The 22,779-nt window shown below is 28.8% G+C and overlaps 1 protein-coding gene and 1 long non-coding RNA gene across 2 annotated transcripts; one reads left to right on the forward strand and one right to left on the reverse strand.

Moving 5' to 3' along the window:
* Positions 1–4,369: 4,369 nt before the first annotated feature.
* Positions 4,370–6,631, forward strand: LOC147810110 (GRAM domain-containing protein 4-like). Its single transcript, XM_087162982.1, has 3 exons — positions 4,370–4,921; positions 6,375–6,437; positions 6,517–6,631. Exons 1-3 carry the CDS (start codon positions 4,856–4,858, stop codon positions 6,562–6,564), a joined length of 177 nt encoding a protein of 58 aa, XP_087019108.1. The 5' UTR covers positions 4,370–4,855; the 3' UTR covers positions 6,565–6,631.
* A 4,277-nt stretch (positions 6,632–10,908) lies between these two features.
* LOC122272355 (uncharacterized) lies at positions 10,909–20,003 on the reverse strand. The gene is made up of 3 exons (XR_015433569.1): positions 19,779–20,003; positions 15,180–15,278; positions 10,909–11,012 (listed from the first exon to the last, which is right to left on the reverse strand). It is a non-coding gene; the product is annotated as an uncharacterized LOC122272355 (long non-coding RNA).
* Between the last annotated feature and the right edge of the window lie 2,776 nt (positions 20,004–22,779).

Genomic DNA, 22,779 nt, shown 5'->3' on the forward strand with positions numbered 1-22,779 from the left:
CTTGAAAGTAAATTTCTCCCAAAACTTTATTCAGGATTTTCTTTGCCTTCTGGAATGGGTTCAAAATAGCAAGGTTACGGAGTTGAACATTGGAAGTCATAAACTTAAAATTGGGGTGGCTGTTCAATGCCAATTTGCGCTTGCCAATTTTGCATCGATGTTGAGAATTGTTTGATTCAAGCATCAATAAAATATATCAAATATTTTAAAGGAGAAAAATTAGTTTTCATGTGGGGTTGAAGTAATAATTCTACAGACATTGGTTTGTGATCCTGTCTAATTTTGATCCTGTGGTGCCAGGATTGCATTCCCCGACTTATACCCTGCTTCATCCAAAATATATCTCGAGCAATATGCTCAGATACATCAACTTGTTTGATGTGATATAACTAGATTCTCATGATTATTGTTATATATTTGGAATTTTTTAAAAAATAAAATTTGCTAAATGCTGCAACTGAAAAATCAAAAGGTTTGGCTTTTTTTGTCACTTTCTAAATAATTCTACTCTCTTGGTAACCTAAACTTTTATCTAGTGTCATGTTAAATATCCAAACATAGAGTCTCTGGGTAAAAATTATACTAAATTTTCTTTGCTCTTCAATATAAGGTGGGGAAAACAGGTTTTTTTTTATACAAGAGAGCCTGCATTTAAAATTTTGCAATAAGCTGGGACTAATTTTCGGAAAGTTAATATTCAAATCAGAAATTTTTGGTTAGTTATGCAATTAAAATAATTTAATTTGCAATACATTTGAAAATTGAATGAAAAAGTACCATTAAGTAGTTTAATATGATTTCTTACTATAATTTGCATTTGCATATGGTTTAGAATAAATTTTCCGTTTATGTTGTTGTGTTACATAGAAATTCTTTTTTAGCCAATGCTACAAAACCTGTCTCTTCTCTTGCTGATAGCTTCGTATCGTTGCTACGGTGGAATTCACCAGGAACAACATTGTTAGCATTTTTTATAAGTTTACCATTGTTTACTGAATTATTTAAGCTAAGTTCTGTATAGCTGTTTTCACATGCTACGTTGTCAAATGCATTTTGATTATTATTAATGACCCTTTAAAGTAATGACTTGAATGTTACTAAAACAATAAGAATTTTTTTCCCAACAAAATGGGCTTCTCTTATAATCATTAACATACTATCTGCAAAACTAGTAAACATAAAAAGCACAACATTGAGACATTTCTTTGTAACTATTATGTAGAGTTTGCAAACTTAAAACTATTGGGATATTTTCCTCATAACTAAGCAAAGGACTGATTTCAGATATGAATGCACAATTTGCAGATACCAACTAGTCAATATTCAGCCCCTCGACCTTCTAAAATTTATTAAGAAACTGCATAGCAGGTGTATGAACAATTTATAATTGTTCATCATACTAGTTTCGATAATTTTTTATTTTATTGTGTGTAACTTAAAAAAGAATTTTTTTATGCAACTTATTATAATCTAATTTTAATAAAATTTAATTTTATATAATTTAATTTTAATCCTTAGTATAATTTAGTTAGAAAAGACTGTGTGCAAAAAATACTAACTTTTGTTAATTTAGAAAATTACACATACAGTGTAAGCATCTATAATTTGTTATATTTTGTTTTTAAATTTTTAAGACAAGTTGATTTTTTATTGACTGAGGAATAATCAATTGATATTTGCAACTCCTGAAAGTTATATTATTTTTCAGAATCCTAACCCCTAAAGAGGGAAAATTCCTAAATGTTTTGGGAGGTGGGAGATAGTTTTAAATTATCTCAGATGATGGCTTACATTCTCTCTTTGAAGCTTTTATTCATGTGCCTTTATGAATTGTTCATTCAGGGGAACCAAATGACGAATACTTCATAAACTACATTAAGTTAAAAGAATTACTTAGATACAAACTAAAGTATGGATGTTGTTGATTTTTATAATTGATGAACATTACCAATTATCTAGGAAAGAAACTTGTATTGTTTTAAATACTGCAATATACAAATCATGATTTTTATAAAAGGAATTAAATAGGCTTTCAAATAAAAATATTCAAATACTTCTTTTTTTACATGAAATTTAAAGTATGTTTATTTTTTACAATAAAATAATGCAGATCAATTTCTTTTAAAAAAAATGTGGATTTTATGAAATAACTGAATGATACAGTAAAAAATGCTTTATTGATGCTTTATCATAAAAGAAAAATATGTTATTCATTATATCTTATTAAGTCTTATTTATTGAATCTTATTTGTCATTTATGTATCCTTGTATACATTAAAGTGAGAACAAATGATGTTCATTATCGTGTGCCCATCAACATTTCTGTATACTTTTTTGGCTTGTTGAGTCAATTACTAGTGAAAGGTAAGACTGAGTGTCTAACCCAATGTTCAATTATTCTTTATCAACAAACTTGATTAGTTTCTGACTAGTTACCCTGAAAAATAAAAGGCATATTTATTAGCCATATAAACATATTTGTTAGCCCAACAGGCTAACTACTATAACACCATTTTCATTTGAATTGCACAGATACAAAAACTGCACATTTTTGTTTCAATATCCAGTATATTAATATTTTTAACAGTCAACAAACTTAAAATTGTGGCTGGTCATCTCACTTCCTCATGCTTTATAAAGAAAAATTGTTGTCTTTAGCTGTCAGAGTAGAACATCTGAGCTACTCATTTCTATTATTCTTTTCATAAAAAACTTGTAAATAATGTATATTAAGTGTCAAGATAAAGGATAAGTAGATTAATAAATCATTCTAAATGTCAGAAAAGTCAGAGGTATAAATCATTCTAAATGATAGAAAAATCATAAGTACTATTAATCATTTTAAATTGTCTGAATATCATAAGGCTATGTTTGATGGGAAAATGTCCTGTTTATTGTTGTTATTATAGGGAAAGGGGTTATTATAGGGACTCTTATTTCAATTATTGATAATATACAATACCTTTATTATAGCCTTCGGGATAGTGTTCCTCTCCCAATCACATTTTAATTAATGTGTGAAATGAAACAAAAAAATTCAAAAAGACTACTTTGTTCCCTAATGAATATGCATGAAAAAAGTTGTGATTCAACTTGTATTGAAATTAATTGAATAAATTTCCCATTTTCTCAATTTTTTTTCTTAAAATAGTTATGTCTACATTTTTCTATAGTTGCATAACAAATTCTACTATACTTTGCATGGATTAGATCTTTAGAATGTATAAAAGTTTTATTTTTATATTTAAACCAAAAGAAATAATATTGCTACTATGCTTAAAATAGTGATTTTGATTTATGTGACACTTGCGGACATTTTTTAACTCAATAATTTAAATATTTGTGAAAATGTTTTGACAAACATGAAATACATACTAAGCACACCTCTCTGGTGTGTAGCATGTAATGAAAAATTTCATTGAGGAATTATAAATAAAGATGAAAATCAGTAATAGTAATTATAATATGAAGGTACTGTCCACTAATGAAGCATTAAAATGCTCCCCATTCATATTTTTGTAAAAAAAAAAAATTGAAATTACTTTGAAAAACTTTTTTGAGCAAACAAAAGTGTATATATGACCAATTTTTTCTTGTTTTTGTACATTCTCTTTGGACAAATAAAGCAACTGAAGACAATTTTTGTTCTACAAATTATTCAATGACTAATGCCCTATAAATGCAGAATTATTTTTAAAGTTACACATCAAAGGTACAGTTATCCTTAAAATTATGCATACAGCTTGCAAAACTGAAAACAAAAATAAAGAACTCAATTTAAAAAAAATAAATAATTTTCTTCCTTATTTTGATTACACTTTATCAATTATTTCAACAAAGATTTCCTTGATATATCTTCTTTGAGATTATCTCTGAATTTCTGAATCTGATTAAGTAGATGCTCGAACATTATTTAACATATTCTTTGTATGCAACATTCTTGAGTTATATAAATTGCAGATTAACTATGTATTCCAAAAATGGGTCTTTTTGAATACATGTTCATTGCTAGTTTTTAAGTAGCCATTTATTCTGGATCAAAAATTCATAAAGTTTAATACGGTTTAAAAAAAAATATACTAAGTTGCATCGAAAAAGAAAAAAAAACTGCTAAGACAAGTATATTTGTTGATTGAAAATATTTTGATATAAAATAATAATTATGCTGATATTCAGCAATTATGTGGATAATTGTAATGTGGTTCTTCATATCTGTTGCATCTTTGCACAATTCGTAGAGCAATAATAAGTAACAATAATATGTGAGTTGGGCAATATTTGGAAACTTATTTTAACACATTTCTGGGTTTTTGTGGTTTTTCGCTCCGTGTAAAACAAATGCAAGTTAGTTGCAGCCAAAACTCCTTCACAAAATCTAGGTTCTCCCGGTTCTTGATCTAGGAGTTCCCTTGTCTTCTGAATTGGGATCAAACTTACAAGGCTATGGAGTTGAATATTGATAGTCATAAACTCAGAACAGGGTGGGCTATACAACACTGGTTATAAAGTAAAAATATGCTGAACAACTATTGAATATTCTTATGGTGCAGCAACCTTAATAATTTTCATTTGTTCAATAGGCTGAATTTGTGAAAATTTTTACAAAATGTTTTACATTTGTACTACTATTAGGTGTACATTTAAGAAGCCACTGTCTTAAAATATATTTTTTATACTCTTCTTCTTTATTTTGTAAAGTCTTTCCTGTATATATGTAATGGTTTCCAAACATATTTTTACTTCTTTTTGCATCTATGTTTAATCAAGAATACTTTTTAAATAATTGTTAAATTAATAAATTCTAATTTGTTAGTTATTCCATATTAATTACTTATGATATATTGTTTCCAATTTAATGCTAGAATCCTTTTTCAGAGGATGGTTTTTGAGTCCGAATATTTCTAGGAAGCAGGATAATGAGGTAAAGCTTGTTTCATTTTTTGTTTAATATTTATTTTTACTATTAAATATTGATAAAACTGAAATAAAAAAAAAGTATTTACAATGGGGCCTTCGGCAAACAGAACATGTAGAATGTGGTAAAAATAGTTTAAAATTTTATTCAAATGTTTGTTTATATGAACATGAGTAGCATATAACAATAGTAGTTGTAGAAAAACATATAACCAACACCTATGACTTATTTTTCTTATGCTAAATGGTGTTTCATGCACACAAAAAAGTTACAAAATTGTTTCTCCCCTTTTAACATCTTTATAATTTGTACTAGTTTTTATACCTTACTTTTTGTGGTTATTTCAAATTAAATGCATAATCTCAATTTCTTTTGAACCTCAAATTTGAGATTGATTATTGGGGAACGATAAAACTTTGAGATGGGAAGGGTTATAGTTTTATGATAATTAAAGTAAGAGAGGGTGAATTGGCTATTTTAATGCATATGAGGTTCTCATAATAATCTAAATTTAATTTTCAAGGTGGACCCATTAATTAATTTATTTAAAAATATTATTTTTAGATAAAAGTGTAGCATTTTTAAGTAAACAAACGAAAGTAAAAATTTGGCAAAAATAAAATAATAAGTAGAAGTTACAATTAAATTATATTCCTTCATATTAAAATGTAATAAATTCTTCATTTAGATTGGCTGTCCAAATTTAATTTTTTTTAAAGAAAAAAATCTGAGTAGAAGCAAATTGAATTATTGCATTCATAAATGTTAAGCAATAAAAAATACTATTTTTGGAGAGCCTAAAAATTCTTTTGTAGAAATATTTGTTATTTTGCTCCATTTATTCATTGTAAATTGTTTCTGAGGCTTTTCATGAAGGACAGCTTTGTTATGGTCATTAGCTATATTCTTTACACTTAAAAACGAAAGAGAAAAAAAACATGATCTCCATAAACTTTGAAATATTGTGAGAAAGTCAAAAATAAAAATTTGCTTTCAAAATCTAGAAGTTAAAATTTTGACTTTTAGGAAACCTTTCGCTGTAGTGTATGTGTTTACAATTATGAATAATCTATAAAAAGATAAGTTTGTTTAATTAGAAAGACTTTAAATTGTACTCTTATTGCATCATTAATAATTTATATTAAATAAATTTACATTTAATAAAATTATATTTTGGATTTGTTTCCTGATTTTCTATTTTGAATGAAATAATGGATCATTACAGTCATAATATAACTCAATATTTTCTGTCACTGTAGGTGACTTCATACTGCATAGAATATCATTTATATTTATAAAGATTTTTTTGAATTATGACAAATAGATAATATTAGTTTTTAATTTTTTTAAATATTTTGTTTTTTTACCAGAAAGATGTAATTTTGCTTTTAAAATTATTGTCTCCTTTAATTACTTATTTGAGAAATTAAAGAAAAATTAATTTTGTAATGTGTTTTAGGAAGGAGATTTGGTGGTGTCTGATAAGTTTCATCTGGTTCTTCATGTAGCTAGAAAAGTACAGGTTTGTTGACTGCACATTTGCTCACATTTTCTATCATAATTAATTCCCATTGATATTTATATTATTTTGTACATGACAGAATAAATTAGGTCACATGACTGATTGTTTAGCGAAGATTAAAAAGTAAGCATCTCTTTTTCTTTTCATTTTTAGAATTCTATAAATTTTATCTATCAAAAGTTTTACTTATAACTCCTCCCTACTTCTAGATATTCTATATAGTATCTGATATATTTATTTTATAAAGCTTGAACATTTACTTTATTTCATGTATATTATGTTCAGAAAAATGCTTCATGTCTTGGGTGATTAGAATTTAAAATTTTTTTTCTCTCTGAAAATATTTTTGTTTTAAAGCACGTAAATTCGCTTAACTGGGATTTAAATGTGCATTAACTGTGTGATTAATTGCTGTTTTAAACAGTTTTAAAAGAAAAAAAGGTTCATTTTAATTTTTCATGATAAATTGCATTTCTGGTAAGATGAAAATCCATATTTTCAATTAAATTTTTAATTATTAATATTCTGATGTCATATATTATAATTTTAAAATATCTTAATCTAAATTTGTAAAGCAGTGAAATAATTCCTTACTAAAATAGATTTTTTCATTGTATGTTATTGAATAGTATTTACCATTATTTATATTTTTATAAAGGGTGCCTTAAAACTTGTTCTAGATTTGAATTTCATATTTTATGCATTAATCAAAAAATAAATTTTCACTAAAAGCCTGTGTTTTCTGTTGAAATTGAATATGTGAATTTTAGGGCTCCCTTAATCATTTAATTCTAATTGCAGATGTTTAATTATAACAAGTGATATATTTTGAACTTCAGACAGTGTTTGTACAGTGATTTTGTTATTGTGAAGTAATTTATTAGCATGTTTATATAATTTTCTATTATTTTTTATTTAAAATGTTTAATTTTCGTACTTCTCAGTGAAAGTACAAAAAAAGTAACATTTTAATGCAATAAGAATTACATTGCTATAATTTTGACGTAATTGCATTGCTATAATTTTTTAATTGAAATGATTTAAAAAAAAGAAGGAAAAGATCACTGAGGATGATTTGAGACAGCAGATTATTTACTAAGAGGTAAATAATATCCTGTAAATTGAAATGGAAAATAAATTATGGAATCATTCAATGGAAATATTTTAAATCAATAGATAATTAGATAAAAAGTTATTCAGGGTAATTTTTGTTCTTTTTAGCACTATACATTTATTAATCCATTTCAAAACTCTTCTGCTGGCACTTCTGGAAAAATATTTATTCCAAACCACATTTTAGCTACAAAAAGGAATGTTTCATAGGCACACTTTTTAAACTTGTTATGAAATACCATTTTTTAATAAATAAAATGCATGAAAAATATCAGATTTGGTAAGAAAAGAAACAGGGCATTTTGTGAAAATCTGCAACAATGCGTTAAGATTTTATAAGAAATAACTTTTACAGAAAATACAACATAAATAACTGACTTTTATTAGAGCTAAGACTAAATTCGGTTACTTTTAAAAATGGCTAAGTTATTGCCATTAAAATAAAACTTTTATAGTTATATTTGCAAAACCAAATTTACAAACAATTTCAAATGACCCTTCTGGAAACTGCTTGCAAGTTGACTTGACCATACATGCTACTAAAGTCTAAAGAAATATAAATACAAGGTTTTTATAAATAAACGGTGTTAGATACTTTAGAAACGGTGTTAGATACCGGTGTTAGATACATTTGAAATCTTCCTGAATTGTAAGAAAACTAAAATGTTTTTAAAAGTTGCATATATATATTTTTTTTAAAAATATTTAAGATCACAAAATTAACTTATTAATTATATTTTGACATGTTTTGTCAATCAAATACAGGGTAATTCGAAATAAATATAGTGATTCGAGTGTGGGGTACGGAGCTTCCACTGTTATTGAATATGAACGTGATTCAGTGAAAGTTCTGGGCGATCACATCATATAAACGCACCGTCCTTTTTCCTTCCGTGAGTGTTTCCTCAAATGTTTATCTTGACATGCTTAAGGTAGGGTTAATGGCACCCCTGGATACTGATTCTACGGATTACATTTTGCAGCAAGATGGAGCACCCTCACACTGCGGTACGATGGTTCGCACATGTTTAAATCAACATCTTCCAAACCATTAAGTCAGTCGAAGTGGAGATGCCGACAATATATTCTGCTCTTGGCCACCAAGATCTCCGGACTTGGCACCCTGCGATTTCTATCTATGAGGTTATGTAATCCTGGATCAAGTATTTGGAGAAATTTACTTTCCTTGAAGACTTTTTGATGGAACTAACCCGCATTTACGTTGCATGGAGAGGAAAACCACAAAAGCCTCCTACGGTTAGCTTGGCAGCAAGGGGTCTCTGACCCAATATCCATCTACCACTGAGGATATTTTAAGTCAGCACTGTGGTCGGTGTTAGCTGGGTGCAGAGTTTGTATCAACCAGCCATTGCTGAGATTCGAACCAGGTTTACCTTATTGGAAGACGAATGCTCTATCCCCTGAGCTGACATGGCTCAACCCCAAAAACAATTTTATGTATATATTTTTTTTAATATTTTATTTTATTGAACAGCCGACCCAATTTTTTGGTTTACGACTACTAATGTTCAACTCCGTAGCCTTGTAATTTTTAACCTAATCCAGAAGACAAGGGAACTCCTGGATCAAGTATTGTGAGAAATTTTCGATGGCAATTACCCACATTTACGTTACATGAAGAGGAAGACTACCAGTACACCCCACTGTTAGCCTGACGGCAAAGGGACTCTAACCCATGATCTGTCTACCACTGAAGATATTTTATGTCAGCACTATGGTCGATGCAAACCGGATGCGGAATTCTGATTGACCAGCCATTGCTGGCATCCGAACCATGTTCACCTCATTGAAAAGCGAACACTATATTCCCGGAACCCTCACAGCTCAACCCCAAAACAATTGTAGAACTCAAAGAACGCATTTGTAATGCACTTGCGTCGGTGACTGCACAAATGCTTTAGCGTGAAATGAACTACCCTCAAGAGGTTGTCCGTGTGACCACTTTTTTATGTGAAGTCGCACAAATAATCTGAATTTTGAAGCTCCTTCTACATTCTGTGTAAATTTTATCGATACATTTTGTTTCTTTGAATAGTTATAGCTGTTTGTAGTCGCTATATTCATTTTGAATTACCCTGTATAACCATAATTAAAATGTTTCTGAGGAATAAAAATCTCATAACATCTTATTTCAGTTTATAACCTTATGCATGATTGCTAAAGAGATGGTCAACACTTTTAATTTTGACAATGAAAGTTAACCTTAACAGTGACCAGTACAACATATCTTATTCCTTCTTAGCATCATAATATCATAATATTGCAGCGTTAAATAAATAAGAGAAATATAACTTAAAAATATTTTTTCTTTAACAATCTAAGTGGAACAATTTATATAAATAGAAAATTTTATCATGTAAAATATTTAAAAATAAATAACTAGCTCATTTTTTCTTTAAAAAAAAAAGTTTGATTTACACTTAACCCAGTGAATACCAATTTAAAAAGACACTTCAAATATGATTAACTTAAATAGCATTTATCTTTTCAATTTTGTGAAAATTGGGCATTGTCTATTGACACAACTATTAATGGTTTAAAATTATTTTAGAAATATCCAAAATAGAGTACCTATAGAGAAATAAAACCTATAACCAATCTTGCAACGGTAATAGAGTAATAAAACCTATAACTGTGTGCCAAAAATGCAATTTAGGACTTTGCACCGAATATTTTCTGCCATTTCAAATATAAATTTGATAAATGTTGCAAAAAACTGCAACATTTTCCAGTTATGATTTCCCACTAAATGCACTTGAAATGTTATGTATTATGTTTATTCATAATTTTGAATAGTAATAGACGTGTAATTCATCAAAGATAGTTAAGTGAATTTTATAAATGATGCTCGCTTCATTATGTATTAGTGACACTTAATTAAATATTCAAGCAAGCAGCAATCTACAGAAAAATTCTATTTCTATGGGGATTTTTTAAGGAAACTTCAATTTTAGGGAATTTTCTAAAATGTACAAAAACCACGAGAATTTTCATTAAACCAGTAGACCACGAGAAACTGGCAAAATCTAGGAACCTACTGGAAAATCCAGTAGAGTTGGCTGCTATGCATTAAAGTTTTGGAAATTTTTTTGAATGTTATGTTCTACTTCATGTTTCATTAGTATGTGACAGAATCTTATATCAAAAAATATTAATTTTTTTAATGTGGTAAAATATGGTTTAATATATTAGCTTAATATGTATGCAAAGAAAAAGTAATTTAATTTAAAAAGAGTATTTTTCAACCGTGTTTGTATAATTGTCTTAACTTTCAAAATTTAAAAAAAAGTCAACATTTTTTTTAAAAGCATTTTAAGAATTATTAACAGAATTGTCATATCAACAGAAATATGAGCAAAATATGTTTGAAACATACCATTCTAGGTACTCCTCTTTGTGCAAAAGTTGGCAAAAAGTGATCTTGGAAGTTAGTATATGAGCCTATAAAATAAAAAAGTATATCTATTAAAAGTACTTGAAATCTTAAAACTTAAAAGTACTAGAAAACAGTATTGTCTTTAATGCAGGATTTTTCGATAAAGAGTTTAACAGACATATTACTTATTGTAAATTTATGTCCCTCAAATATGCAGAAAAAATGAGAATCTTTATAACTTTAAATTATAATCTTTAAAAGCAAAGCTAAGCAGTACATATAAGGATAAAATTTACTGCACTAAATATTTCATAGGGCAAAAAATATTTCTTAAATACTAGAGGAATAATATTTTTTTTAATTCTTACTTTTGTATATTAAACATATGTACACACACATGGAGTATCAAAATTTATAATGAAAAACAAAACAGCTAAATTTAAATAATGTGCACGATTAAGTGCATAACTTTCCCTTTCATTTGACCATACAATGGACATATAGAAAAAAAATGGCTATGATTTTAAAAAACAGTATTTAGAAATTTTATGAGGAAAAGATAAAACTATTTTCTATTTAATTAACACTGCTACATTTTAGATTTTCAAATCCATGACTTTCCATGAATAATTCCAAGAATTTTTCATGACTTACCGAAGTTATTATTTTTTCCACAAAAACACAACAAACTTAAAAAGTGTTATAACAACATTAACTGAAATGATAGGTATAACCAAAACTGTTACACTCAGCATTTTCACATTTATTGATTTTAAACTTAAAAAACAGAGTAAAGAAAGAGTTGAAGCAATAAAATAGCTGAAAAAAAAATACAAAAGCAAATAACTAAATACTGTCAGAGATATGTAGTTATTTAAAGCTGTTTTATTTCTTCTTTAAAGTAAGTGTAATATTAAGAGCCTAAACTAGAACTCTTAGAAATTGTGTTTTTTCTTTCGTTTTTTGAAAGAAAACCATAATTTTTAAAGAACAGGATAAAAACATTTCATATTTTAATAGAATATGACTACGAGTGGTTAACATATTTCAATCGAATATGGCTGCAATTTTGCTACAAATTTAGAACATCGGAACACTGTGAATTTAGAAGGGATGAGGTAAATTTCCTTTTAAAAATTAGATTTTTCACCGCCTTAAACCTACGACTTTCCATTTTTTTAAAAATAGTTTAAATGGCAAAATAATGACAAATTTTGTCCAATACTGATATCCATGACTTTCCAGGTGCACAGATACCATGTATATTCTTCTTAGCCTGGCATGTTTTGGATATTTGAAACTTTACAGAATAGGACATACACAAATTTTAATGTTGTTATAAAATCAGGGTTCCCACTCTATTTCAGAAAAAAATTCCCTTACTTTTCCAGGTAAATTTCAATGAAAATTGAGACTATATTTTCATCAGCAAACTTTGATTCTTTTATTTGTAATGTAAAATATTAGATTTTCTATGTAAAATAATATTAAATGAGGAAAGGAACATTTCTGTTTGATTAAAATGAGAACCTCTAAGAACAAATAATTGTAATAGATATTAGAATTATGTAAGATGAATCACAATAACTGATTACTGTTAATGACAATTTTAAGACTGGTTATTTTCCAGGAATATTCCAGGTTTTTGTAAAAAAAATTGCATCTTTCCCTGACTATTCCCTGATTTTTGGGGTTAAAATAAAATTCCCTAACAATTCCAGGTTTTCCCTGTTCTCCCTGACCCGTGGGAACCCTGTAAAATATAATGATATGGCAATTTTTTCTCCAAAATTCCTGTGCCCACACAACAAAAATATTTTAGTAGAAAAATAACACCGAAACAAAATAAACAATATACTTTATCTTTAATGAAACCTAGGTATGGCAAGTTCTGCAGTTTTGCTAAGGACGTAGGTTCGCATTGTAATTGAAGAAGAAAATTTCTATCATATTCTTTATTTACAGGACTATATTGATCTATAATGAAACACATGGTTTATAAACATCGGATTTCAAATTGTGAAGGATAATTAGCATCAAACGAATCACACACACCTTCTTTGTAGCTATATTTTAGTTTGTTTTATTGTTTAGTTTCATTTTGCGCTGGATCATCTTCATTTTCAGTTGTAGGTGAAACTGAAGATGAATTACTCTGCTGTTCAACTAGGGATATATCACCCTTAGGTGAATTGTCAGAGAGTACTTTATCATGCGTTGAAAATCTTGCGTATCGTATTGCCAAGGTAAAATAACCAACAAAATCTGAAAACTAATTTTTTACAAAACACCTAAAATAGGTTTATTATCAGCTCATCAAATTCTTTGAAATCAGGGAATGTATAATTTTTCTCAAAAAGTCTCTGAGACAGATTTTGTTAGGATACCCCAATAATTAAGTTGGTCAATTTTGTTCATCTCTATTAAACCTCCAGCATTTCTTATGATATTCAGCAAAATAATAATAACAGCTTTTAGGGTGCTCAACAAATCTTAGGATAGAACACTACATTGTAAAGAGATACACGCTACCAGCTTAAGTTTCTCCCTAGAGGCATTAAGAAAATGATTATCAATAGCATATTTAATTAGACCTATTTGCATTACTAAGTTACATGTATTAACCCCTAAAAATGATATTTTACCTACTTTATTGAATTTATAAGTACGATTTCTTTGTTCCATTCATTTTAAAAATGATCTTGCCCAAACAATATTTATATTCGACACGAATATAAATACTAAGGAGATAAATTTTGCTGCATATAATCCAGTAGGGATTTTACAGAATAAATAAATTGCTTATTAGAATATGCAAATCGAAGAATAATTTATCTTTTCTATAAGTTATGCTTAAGCAAGTTGCTTTTTTATATAGAAAATGGACATAAATGTATGCAGTGTATCTGCTACATTATAGATTTTCAAATTCATGACTTTCCATGACTAATTCCAAAAACTTTTCATGACTTAAGAAAAATTACTATTTTCTCCGACAAAAACACAAAAATAAATTTAAAAAAATATTATACTAACATTAATTGAAATGATAGGTATAACCAAAACTGTTTTACTCTGCATCTTCATATTTGTAGATTTTAAATTTAAAAAACAGGGTAAAGAAAGAGTCAAAGCAATAAAATAGCTGAAAAAATGCAAAAGCAAATATTTTTTTTTCCCCTTTTTTTTTGCAGAATTATATTCTAAAGATACTTTTCTTGTTCATCGGAAAGGAAAGAAATTCTTCTGAATAAAAAAAAATTCGTCAATGACTGGCTTGCTTCAGCTAGAATTTAAAATTAATAAAATAAAAATAATAAAAAAAATTCTGAAATCACAGAAGTTTGAAAGAACTCTCTAGAAATTTTTGAAAGAGCATAATATTTAAAGAACAGGATAAAACATTTGATATTTTAATAAAATATGACTGTGAGTGGGGATTTTGTTACAAATTCAGATACTCGGAACACCATGAAATTGGGGGAGGGAGGAAAATTCCATTTTAAAAATTAGATTTTTCGGCGATATAAGTCCATGATTTTTTTGTTGAAAATCATGACATTTCATGACAAATTTTGTTCAATACCAAAATTCATGACTTTCCAGGTGCGCAGATATGTATGATAGCATTATTTATCGACAAAAAAATTATAAGTTATAAAAAGTCATTAAATAAAATCTATTATTTAATAAAAAAAATAAGACGCAATATAAAATGTGGACGCAGGCAAACTAAATATCATTTATTAGATAATGCGCTTATCATATCTTATGGTTTTGACTTTTGGGACCGAAAAATTTACATTTTTTACAAAACATTCTGAAGTCATTCATGAATTGAAAATTGTGATAACAGTGTAAATTCAGGTAGGGTTGACAGCTATTATAAAGAATCGCAATTAACTTATAGTCCACAAATAAGAAAAATACAAAGCTGATAAATAAAAAGCGTAGTCTTTATACTCAATATATATTAAGTATGTAGAGAAATGGATTGCATTTTGAATATTTAGATTTATCATCAGTGAAACAAAAAAAATCTAGGGAATGAATAGAAAAAGAATACTATAATAAATTTAAAATTAGTTTCAATGACGTATGATCATGTAAAAAATTCCAATTTAATTTAATTACTGAAATACATAATGACTCTCCTAGATATTGATTATTTTCCAATTAACTCAAACAAAATTTAAAAAAGTAATATTTTGATATGGTATTTCATGACTTACCCTTTTTAAAACTGTAACTTCTTGCTACTTAAATTTGACCCTAGAATTGTTTAAATGTTTGTTTAATATTTTCTGCATTTGTGCGAAATAACTTTCTATCTGAAAAAAAAGAGAGACTGTCTAAATATGGCAAGAAAATGTTACAAAAAAAGATGTGACAAGGAAAAAAAAGACATGCTTAAAACCCATTAATTTTATATTTATTTCTAACTCTGCAAATCAAAAATGTATCCATTTTTGAAAGTCATTTATCCAAAATATTTTAAGCAACGAAAAAAAATTTATTATTTAATTTAATAATAAATAAAAGATTTTTAAATTGCAAGGTGTAAAAATTTTATATTTAATTTAAAACTAGCCAAATAAAAAATTTTTGTGTCAGATAAATATAAAAAAAAATTATAAATCTATATTAAAAAATATTGCGCAATCGTGCGCAAAACTGAAAGTCATATATCCTCACAATGAAATGAGTTAAAATACTTTACCCTACAATAATGGAAAAAACACTTTCGGTTTTTAGCATTTGTTTCAATTTCTCAAGAATTACTTATATAAGATTATTTTGTAACTAATTAATTCGTGCGATTTTTCATACTTAACAATAATGTTTCAGAGATCCACAGTAAATTACGAAAGAAACGAAGCATTTTTGTACACCCTATGCTAAACAATTAAGCAAAGAACTCGTAACTTGTAAAAATTACTTTAGTTTTTATTTGCAATAACTGCATAAAATTTCATGAATTTAACTTAAAAATTTATGGTAATATGGACATTTGTATAAAAAAAATTTTGTCTTATGTTTTATTTTGCAATAACTTTAAAAATATTTAATAAAATTAAACACATTTTTGAACCAATTAAATATTAATTACAAAATTATTGTTTTAAAAATTATTGTTAGATATGGCTTTTTAAAGTAGTTCTTTTATGCTCCGCATGCGCGGAAAACCTAAAAAAAATTTATTCATAATTTTGTAGTGACTTGTATTACGCAACTAATGAAAAAAAATCTGATTTTAATATTTAAAAAAAAGAAGAAAAAGTTTAAAATAATAAGGGATTTTTCACAAATTCCATTTTGTACCAAAAGACAGAATTTAATAACAAATTTTAATACCTTACAATAATCATCGGGTCACCAAACTGGGATGGCATAAGAAAAGAAAACGGGCGGAAAAAATATTCTTTTATGAGAGATGATCCCCCACGAATGCAGGTGTCATTTTTAATATATCTTGTATAATAGTACAAAATAAAATTTGTGGAAAACATTCATTTTACATATCATTTTAAGCTTTCTTTCAAAAAACTGCTTGAAACTTTTTAAATTTCTAAGATATTCGAAGCAGACTTTTTTCATTAGTTGCCAAATACTATTCACTACAAAATTATATATATATATTTCACGCATGTGCAGTAATAAAGAACTATTTTAAATCGTCGCATTTTGCTCAATTCTTTAACACAAATTTTTTTCAATTATTAAAATAATAATTTTGTTATTATTTCGTAACTGCTCTGAAATTTTTCTTAATTTTATGAAATATTTTAAAAGTTATAGCAAAACAAACGCAAGACAAAAAAAACTAGTTTTTTTTTGTTGAATAAAAATGTCCATATTTCTATAAATATTTAAGCTTGGTTTATAAATTTCATGCAGTTGTTGCAAGTAATAGGTATAAGTTACAAGCTTATTGCTTGATTTTCTGGCATAGGGTGTACAAAAATACTTGTTTTCTTCCGTAATGTACTGTTGGTCCCTGAAACCTCTGAAAGTTTCAAGTCTTATTACTAAATATGAAGAATTGCATGAACCTCTAAAGCTACGAAACAATCACTTTAGTATCTCTTGCGAAATTTAAAAAAAAAACTAAAAGTGTCTCTTCCATCAATGTAGGTTAGTGTAGCTATAATTCCTTTTATTATTCGTAACCCATGTTGGTGGTTTTATGTTGATGGATGATTGCCTAAGTAAAACAAGTTTTTAGAAGTTCATCTTATCAAATTTAAAATTAGTAGCATTTTTCTCTTGAAACATTTTATAATATCGATCATTGATAGTGGTGGTCGACGCATGGAAGTTGTAACAATTTTTCCGATGAATTTGCATTTTAGTAAAATGTTAAATATCTATTCAATTAATGTTAATGCTTCAGTATTGAACAGTGGTGACTCAGGGGTTAGAGCGTTCGCCTTTCAATGTGGGTTAGTTCCATCAAAAAGTCCTCCACCTAGTCAAATTTCCCCCCAATACTTGATCCACGAGTTCCCTTGTCTTATGAAATGGGTTCGAAATTACAAGGCTACGGAGTTGAACAATAGTAGTCGTAAATCCTAAATTGAGCCGGCTGTTTAACGACATTTATAAAATAAGAAAAAAAATGCTTCAGTATTAAGGTTTACATAAATAGTTGCAAGGGTTAAAACAAGTATTCATTGAACTACGGTAATGAATTCTGCTTTCGATTAGCCCCTCCCCCCTCAGGACTGACGGATGGAGGGAGAAGCGATTCTGAGGGACTGTAAGTTCAAAGAGTATACCTGCTAAAGAGTACGAGATGTAACACGAGGGAACACCACATCGAGATCACGTGTATGTGGGATCTTGAACCGCTAGAGTTAGAAAGGCTCGTTTCATGTGATACCGTGGGCCGTGTACGAATTTCCAATTTAGTGACTTTAAGCGATCCGATCTTCTGTTTGGTATTTTCCACCGAAGTCAAGCATCATCGGGAGCGGTCAGTACTTGGGAGGGTGACCACCTGGGAACACCGCGTGCCGTTGGCATACCTTTTAGGCCGGGATAGCCTGGTCGGTAGGGCGCTGGGCCCATATCCAAGAGGTCGTGGGTTCGATCCTCGCCGGCCGAAGACTCCCCGTGTAGGAAATGGTGACTGATGCACGTTAAATCTGTCGAGTCTCAAAGTCCTCCATGTTCCCACAACAAATCAATACCTCTGAGGGTACTGATCCAGGAGTTTCCTTATCTTCTGGATTGGTTCAAAATTACAAGGCTACGGAGTTGAACGTAAGTAGTCGTAAACCCATGAAATTGGGTCGGCTGTTCAACGACGGTTATAAAATAAAATAAAATGATCAAGTAAACATTTTTAAAAAAAAAGTAGGATTGGATAATCGGCTGCAAATCGTTCGCTTAGCAAAAACATTTCTGGAAATAGAAGCGGGGCACACCAACATATTCCTTCTTTTTTCATTATTTATAGTAAACATGATAACACAAACCTTCCAACCTTTTCTTCTTTTTTTTTTCATGAAATTTTAAGTAATAACGAGCTGAAATATTTAAAACTTGAGCCTGAAGCAGAAAAATGTCAAGAAAAACTTTTCAATTTTAACACGCTTATTGCTTTCCTAATACAATTATCTTATATAAATAGAATGCTGTTATAACCAAGTAATGTGAATTTAACTCATCATTAACGAAAAATAAAATACCGAAAATCACTAAAACAAAAAGTTTATAATACATTCAACCACAATCAATATTTTATTAATATATATATATATATATATATATATATATATATATATATATATATATATATATATATATATATATATATATAAAGGGAGAGGGTGAGAGAAAATGTTTTCCATATCGATGACTGTACTTAATTTATAAATCCTCAAAAATAATGAAACCAAATCATTAATAAATAAAACAATAACGTTTGCCGAAATCTAACAAATCAATATATTGAATAGAATGAACTGAACTAAATTGACTTCTAAATCACTTCAAGTTATATCTGGCTATAAAACTGTTTTGGTGCCTTTTTATTCTGCCAATAGTTATTTAACATATTTCTACATCGTATATATTTTTTTTCCATGAAAATTTTTAATAGCGTGTACACTCTTTTGATTAGGTATTTTCATGATTAAGGGAGGTCATTACGGAACACTCTCTATATTGTCTTATAGCTCAATATATCTGTGAATGCTTGACTATAGCTTTTTCAGCAGGATAACTCAGATGTAAGATAGGTTATCTTTTAAAGCTTCAAACATACTGTTAGTAACAATAATAATTTTCCTCACTTTTTATGACAAATAAAAGCTCTGTTCAAAATGAAAACAAAGAACACTTACTCTTCATTTCGAATGTTTAACTTTTTGATCGTCTAGTACAGGGGTGGGGTTTCCAACTTACATGAGGTCGGGGGCCACAATTAAAAACACCAGTCAAATGGTGGACAGCAACTTTGTCAAAATTTTCTATAAGACTCTTTTATGTTCGAAGGAACATTACATATTACTGTCATATTTTTTTCAAGTTGTTCAAAACAAAAGTATTGAATTACAAATAATAATAAATATTTTCTTGGATGCAAAACCTGAGAAATAATTTTTTTTCCACCGTTGGTATGTTAAATTTCACAGAAACGAAGAAATTATTATTATTTTTTTAACGAAAGAAAAGTATTTTAAACCCATATAAGAGTTTTACGAAAATGGTCAGCAAGAAAAGGAAAACTAATATCTTTTAGATCGTGGGCCACAAAAAAGAACTTCGTGAGCCGGATGCGGCCCGCCAGTTGGTAACCAATTTCTAGTAAGTTCATTACCTACCGTTTTTAGTAAGTTACTCAAACACTCAAGTGATTCTTCATCTCCCTGCGAGAGCAACCTCATTATACATTCATGCATGGTTGGTTCCGTTAACATTCCAAATTTAAAGAGTTCTTCATCAATAAACCTATAAAGACAACATATTAGAATTTATCCTTTGATACGTAAAATCCACCATTTAAAACTAGAAACATTAACAGCACATATTTATAACAAAGAATTTCAATCTTCCCCGTCTTTTTATCAAAATGTGATATACTGATAAACAAATAAAACTTCGTAACTGATAAGGATGTCAAATATGAAAAAACTATATTGATAAAATAGAACTATATTGATAGGTCTGAATTTTAAAAATAAAATGTCTCTATTTCAAGCGAGCTTTAACATATCCTTGGTTGGAATTGCTACCAAATCATCCCGTACTCATCTCCCCCCCCCCTCCGCAGAGGTAATATACGTCCATAATGCTAACTGATAGGAAGATTCTTGATTTCATATGTCACAGCGGAGAGGAGAAAAAGAGAGCAGCGTTCAAGGAAGTAATTGGGAAGCCCGAAGGAGTTTAATCCGAGCCCACCTGAGCGCGAGATATATTGGCATGTCCAAGAGGTCGTGAGTTTGATTCCCGCCTGATGAAGACTTACCTTGCAGTATATGGTGTCTGATGCATGTTAAATCTGTCCGGTCACAAAGTCCTCCAAGTACCCATAACAAATCATACCACTTGGGGTACTGAATTGGAGATTGATCGTTCTCTAGTTCAGGTCAAAATTAGAATCAGTGGATGAGTCTGTCTATGACGCGCGTGTGACTGAAGGCGGGTTCTTGATCATAGATGGAGCTACTGAAAAACAAGAAACGCAACTTCTGCCTTAAATTCGCTTGGTTTCCCCAAGTAGGCTTGTTAATATTGGCATGTCGTATTAGAAACAACAACAACGAGTTGCAGTTCGAAATATACGTCGGATAAAGGTCAAATTGTGTTATCTCGTCATTTGATGTCTAAAAAAAGACATTGGTCATTAAATTTTTTTTATCACTACCCTGTAAAACAAAAAGTGAAGAGAAACACTGAACCGACGGAAACTCCAAGATGACACAAACGAAAATTAAAAAAGAAAATCAATATCTTAAACTAAATAAAAGACATTTCTATTTTGACATTAAACGTTAACCTCACTTAGCTAAAAAAACCGAACAGAAGTAGCGAGATCTCTGTAATTTGTTTATGCCTTATAAATTTCACTTTTTCTTTCTTTCTCTATAACTGAACCTGATATTTGTTTACAAGTAGTGAAAAAGTTTATAAAAATGTTATCATGAGTCCAAGCTTACTCGAAACCTTTTTTTTTTTTTTTCGTAAACGAGCCCGAACCCACATCGGGCTTAAGATAGCTTATAAATGAGTTTTAATCAATAGAGTGATAATTATGATAAAGTGTTGCGAAGTTTTATTTTGCACCAACAAACACTCTGGATTCATTTAATTACCAATATATTATGGTATTTATGAGCACTGATTTTGTTTGATGTACTGCACACAAAGGATTTGAAAATTTTATCTTTTAACTAAATTAAGACATCGGCTTGCATATTTCTTTATAATATTTCCTTTTTATGTGAATTAGTATATGTTTTACTTAAATCTATTTATCTTTGTAAAGTAAAAGAATAAAGCATTTCAATTTGAAGTGGTTTTAAAAATAATAACTCATCATTTCGATGTTTGTGACAAATTTTAAAATCTTAAAAATGCTGCTTCATATCACTGTTTTTCAATAATGTGTCATGTTGTCAAGGAGATTATTTATTTAATACGTTTGTTAAAAATATAGAAATCATTGATATTTCAAAGCGTGTTATAAAAGTTTTGGTTTTTTGAAACTATGATACGTACAGTACAGATATTTGAAATAACCATTCAAAAAATTAATATCAGCATGGCAATCGAATTTTTTGTAGTCGCAAGCACTCAACTCAGTATTTTTCTACCTAAATTTATTTCAATCATCAATTTTGGTAGCAGTAGAAAGCACATTAGATTTCTGACTTGATGTTATTCAATATATGTTATTACCACGTGATATCTCCCTCCAATGAGAATGCGCCTGGCAGTCATAATTTTCAAAATTATTTTATTTTCTAGCCATAAATCCAATGAAATATCTGCAAGTGACGCAGTAGGGGTATCTCGATCCTGATTGGTTGTTGAAACGTGGCACTTGCTTACGTCCAATTCCTTGGCCACCCAGGTCACCCGATATAACACCGCTGGACTTTTTTCATTGGGGATTTATAAAGGACAATGTTTACAGGAATATCGTGTCGAACATTGATGACTTAAAAGCCAGAATTACAACCGCAATAGACTCTGTGGATGCCGACATGCTTGCCGCTACCTGGCGTGAAATCGACTTGATATTCTCCGTGCGACAATGAACATGTGGAAGTTCATTGTCAAGTGTCATGAAACTTTTTGAGTCTATCTAACCATTTATGTTATTAATTTTAATGTATCTTTATTATTTTATGAGTTATTAAACATCAAAATGTGTCCGGGACTTTATAAACACCCTGTATATATTATTTTGTTATTACTCAATACATAGGGGAAGCTCAGGCAAGACGGGACATCGCTTTTTTTTTCTATGCGCATTCACGGTAGCGACATTTAAAGTGCGATTTCGGAAAGAAAAAATTATTGTTCTCAATACGCACAAGTTTTTTCATCAGTTCACAAGGTGTTATCGAAATGCAAGCATTGTTTTGTTTTTCTTACATCGTGTTAAAATATTTTTCCAGGTTTGTATGCTGATATTATTTGTTTAATACACTGCAATAAATTTTTCAAATTTGTGGCCCAGTAGTGTTATTATTGTAGAAACATAATGAGTAGTGTAAATTGAAATTTATTTGTTTAAACAAATTTGCAGATATTTTTTTAAAAAAAAGTACTATCCGGGCAAAATGGACCGGGCAAGATGGGACAGCCAAAGTA

This window comes from Parasteatoda tepidariorum, chromosome 5 (genome assembly GCF_982258835.1).
Source record: "Parasteatoda tepidariorum strain Cologne lab strain chromosome 5, Ptep-v5.0, whole genome shotgun sequence".
Lineage (NCBI taxonomy): Eukaryota > Metazoa > Arthropoda > Arachnida > Araneae > Theridiidae > Parasteatoda > Parasteatoda tepidariorum.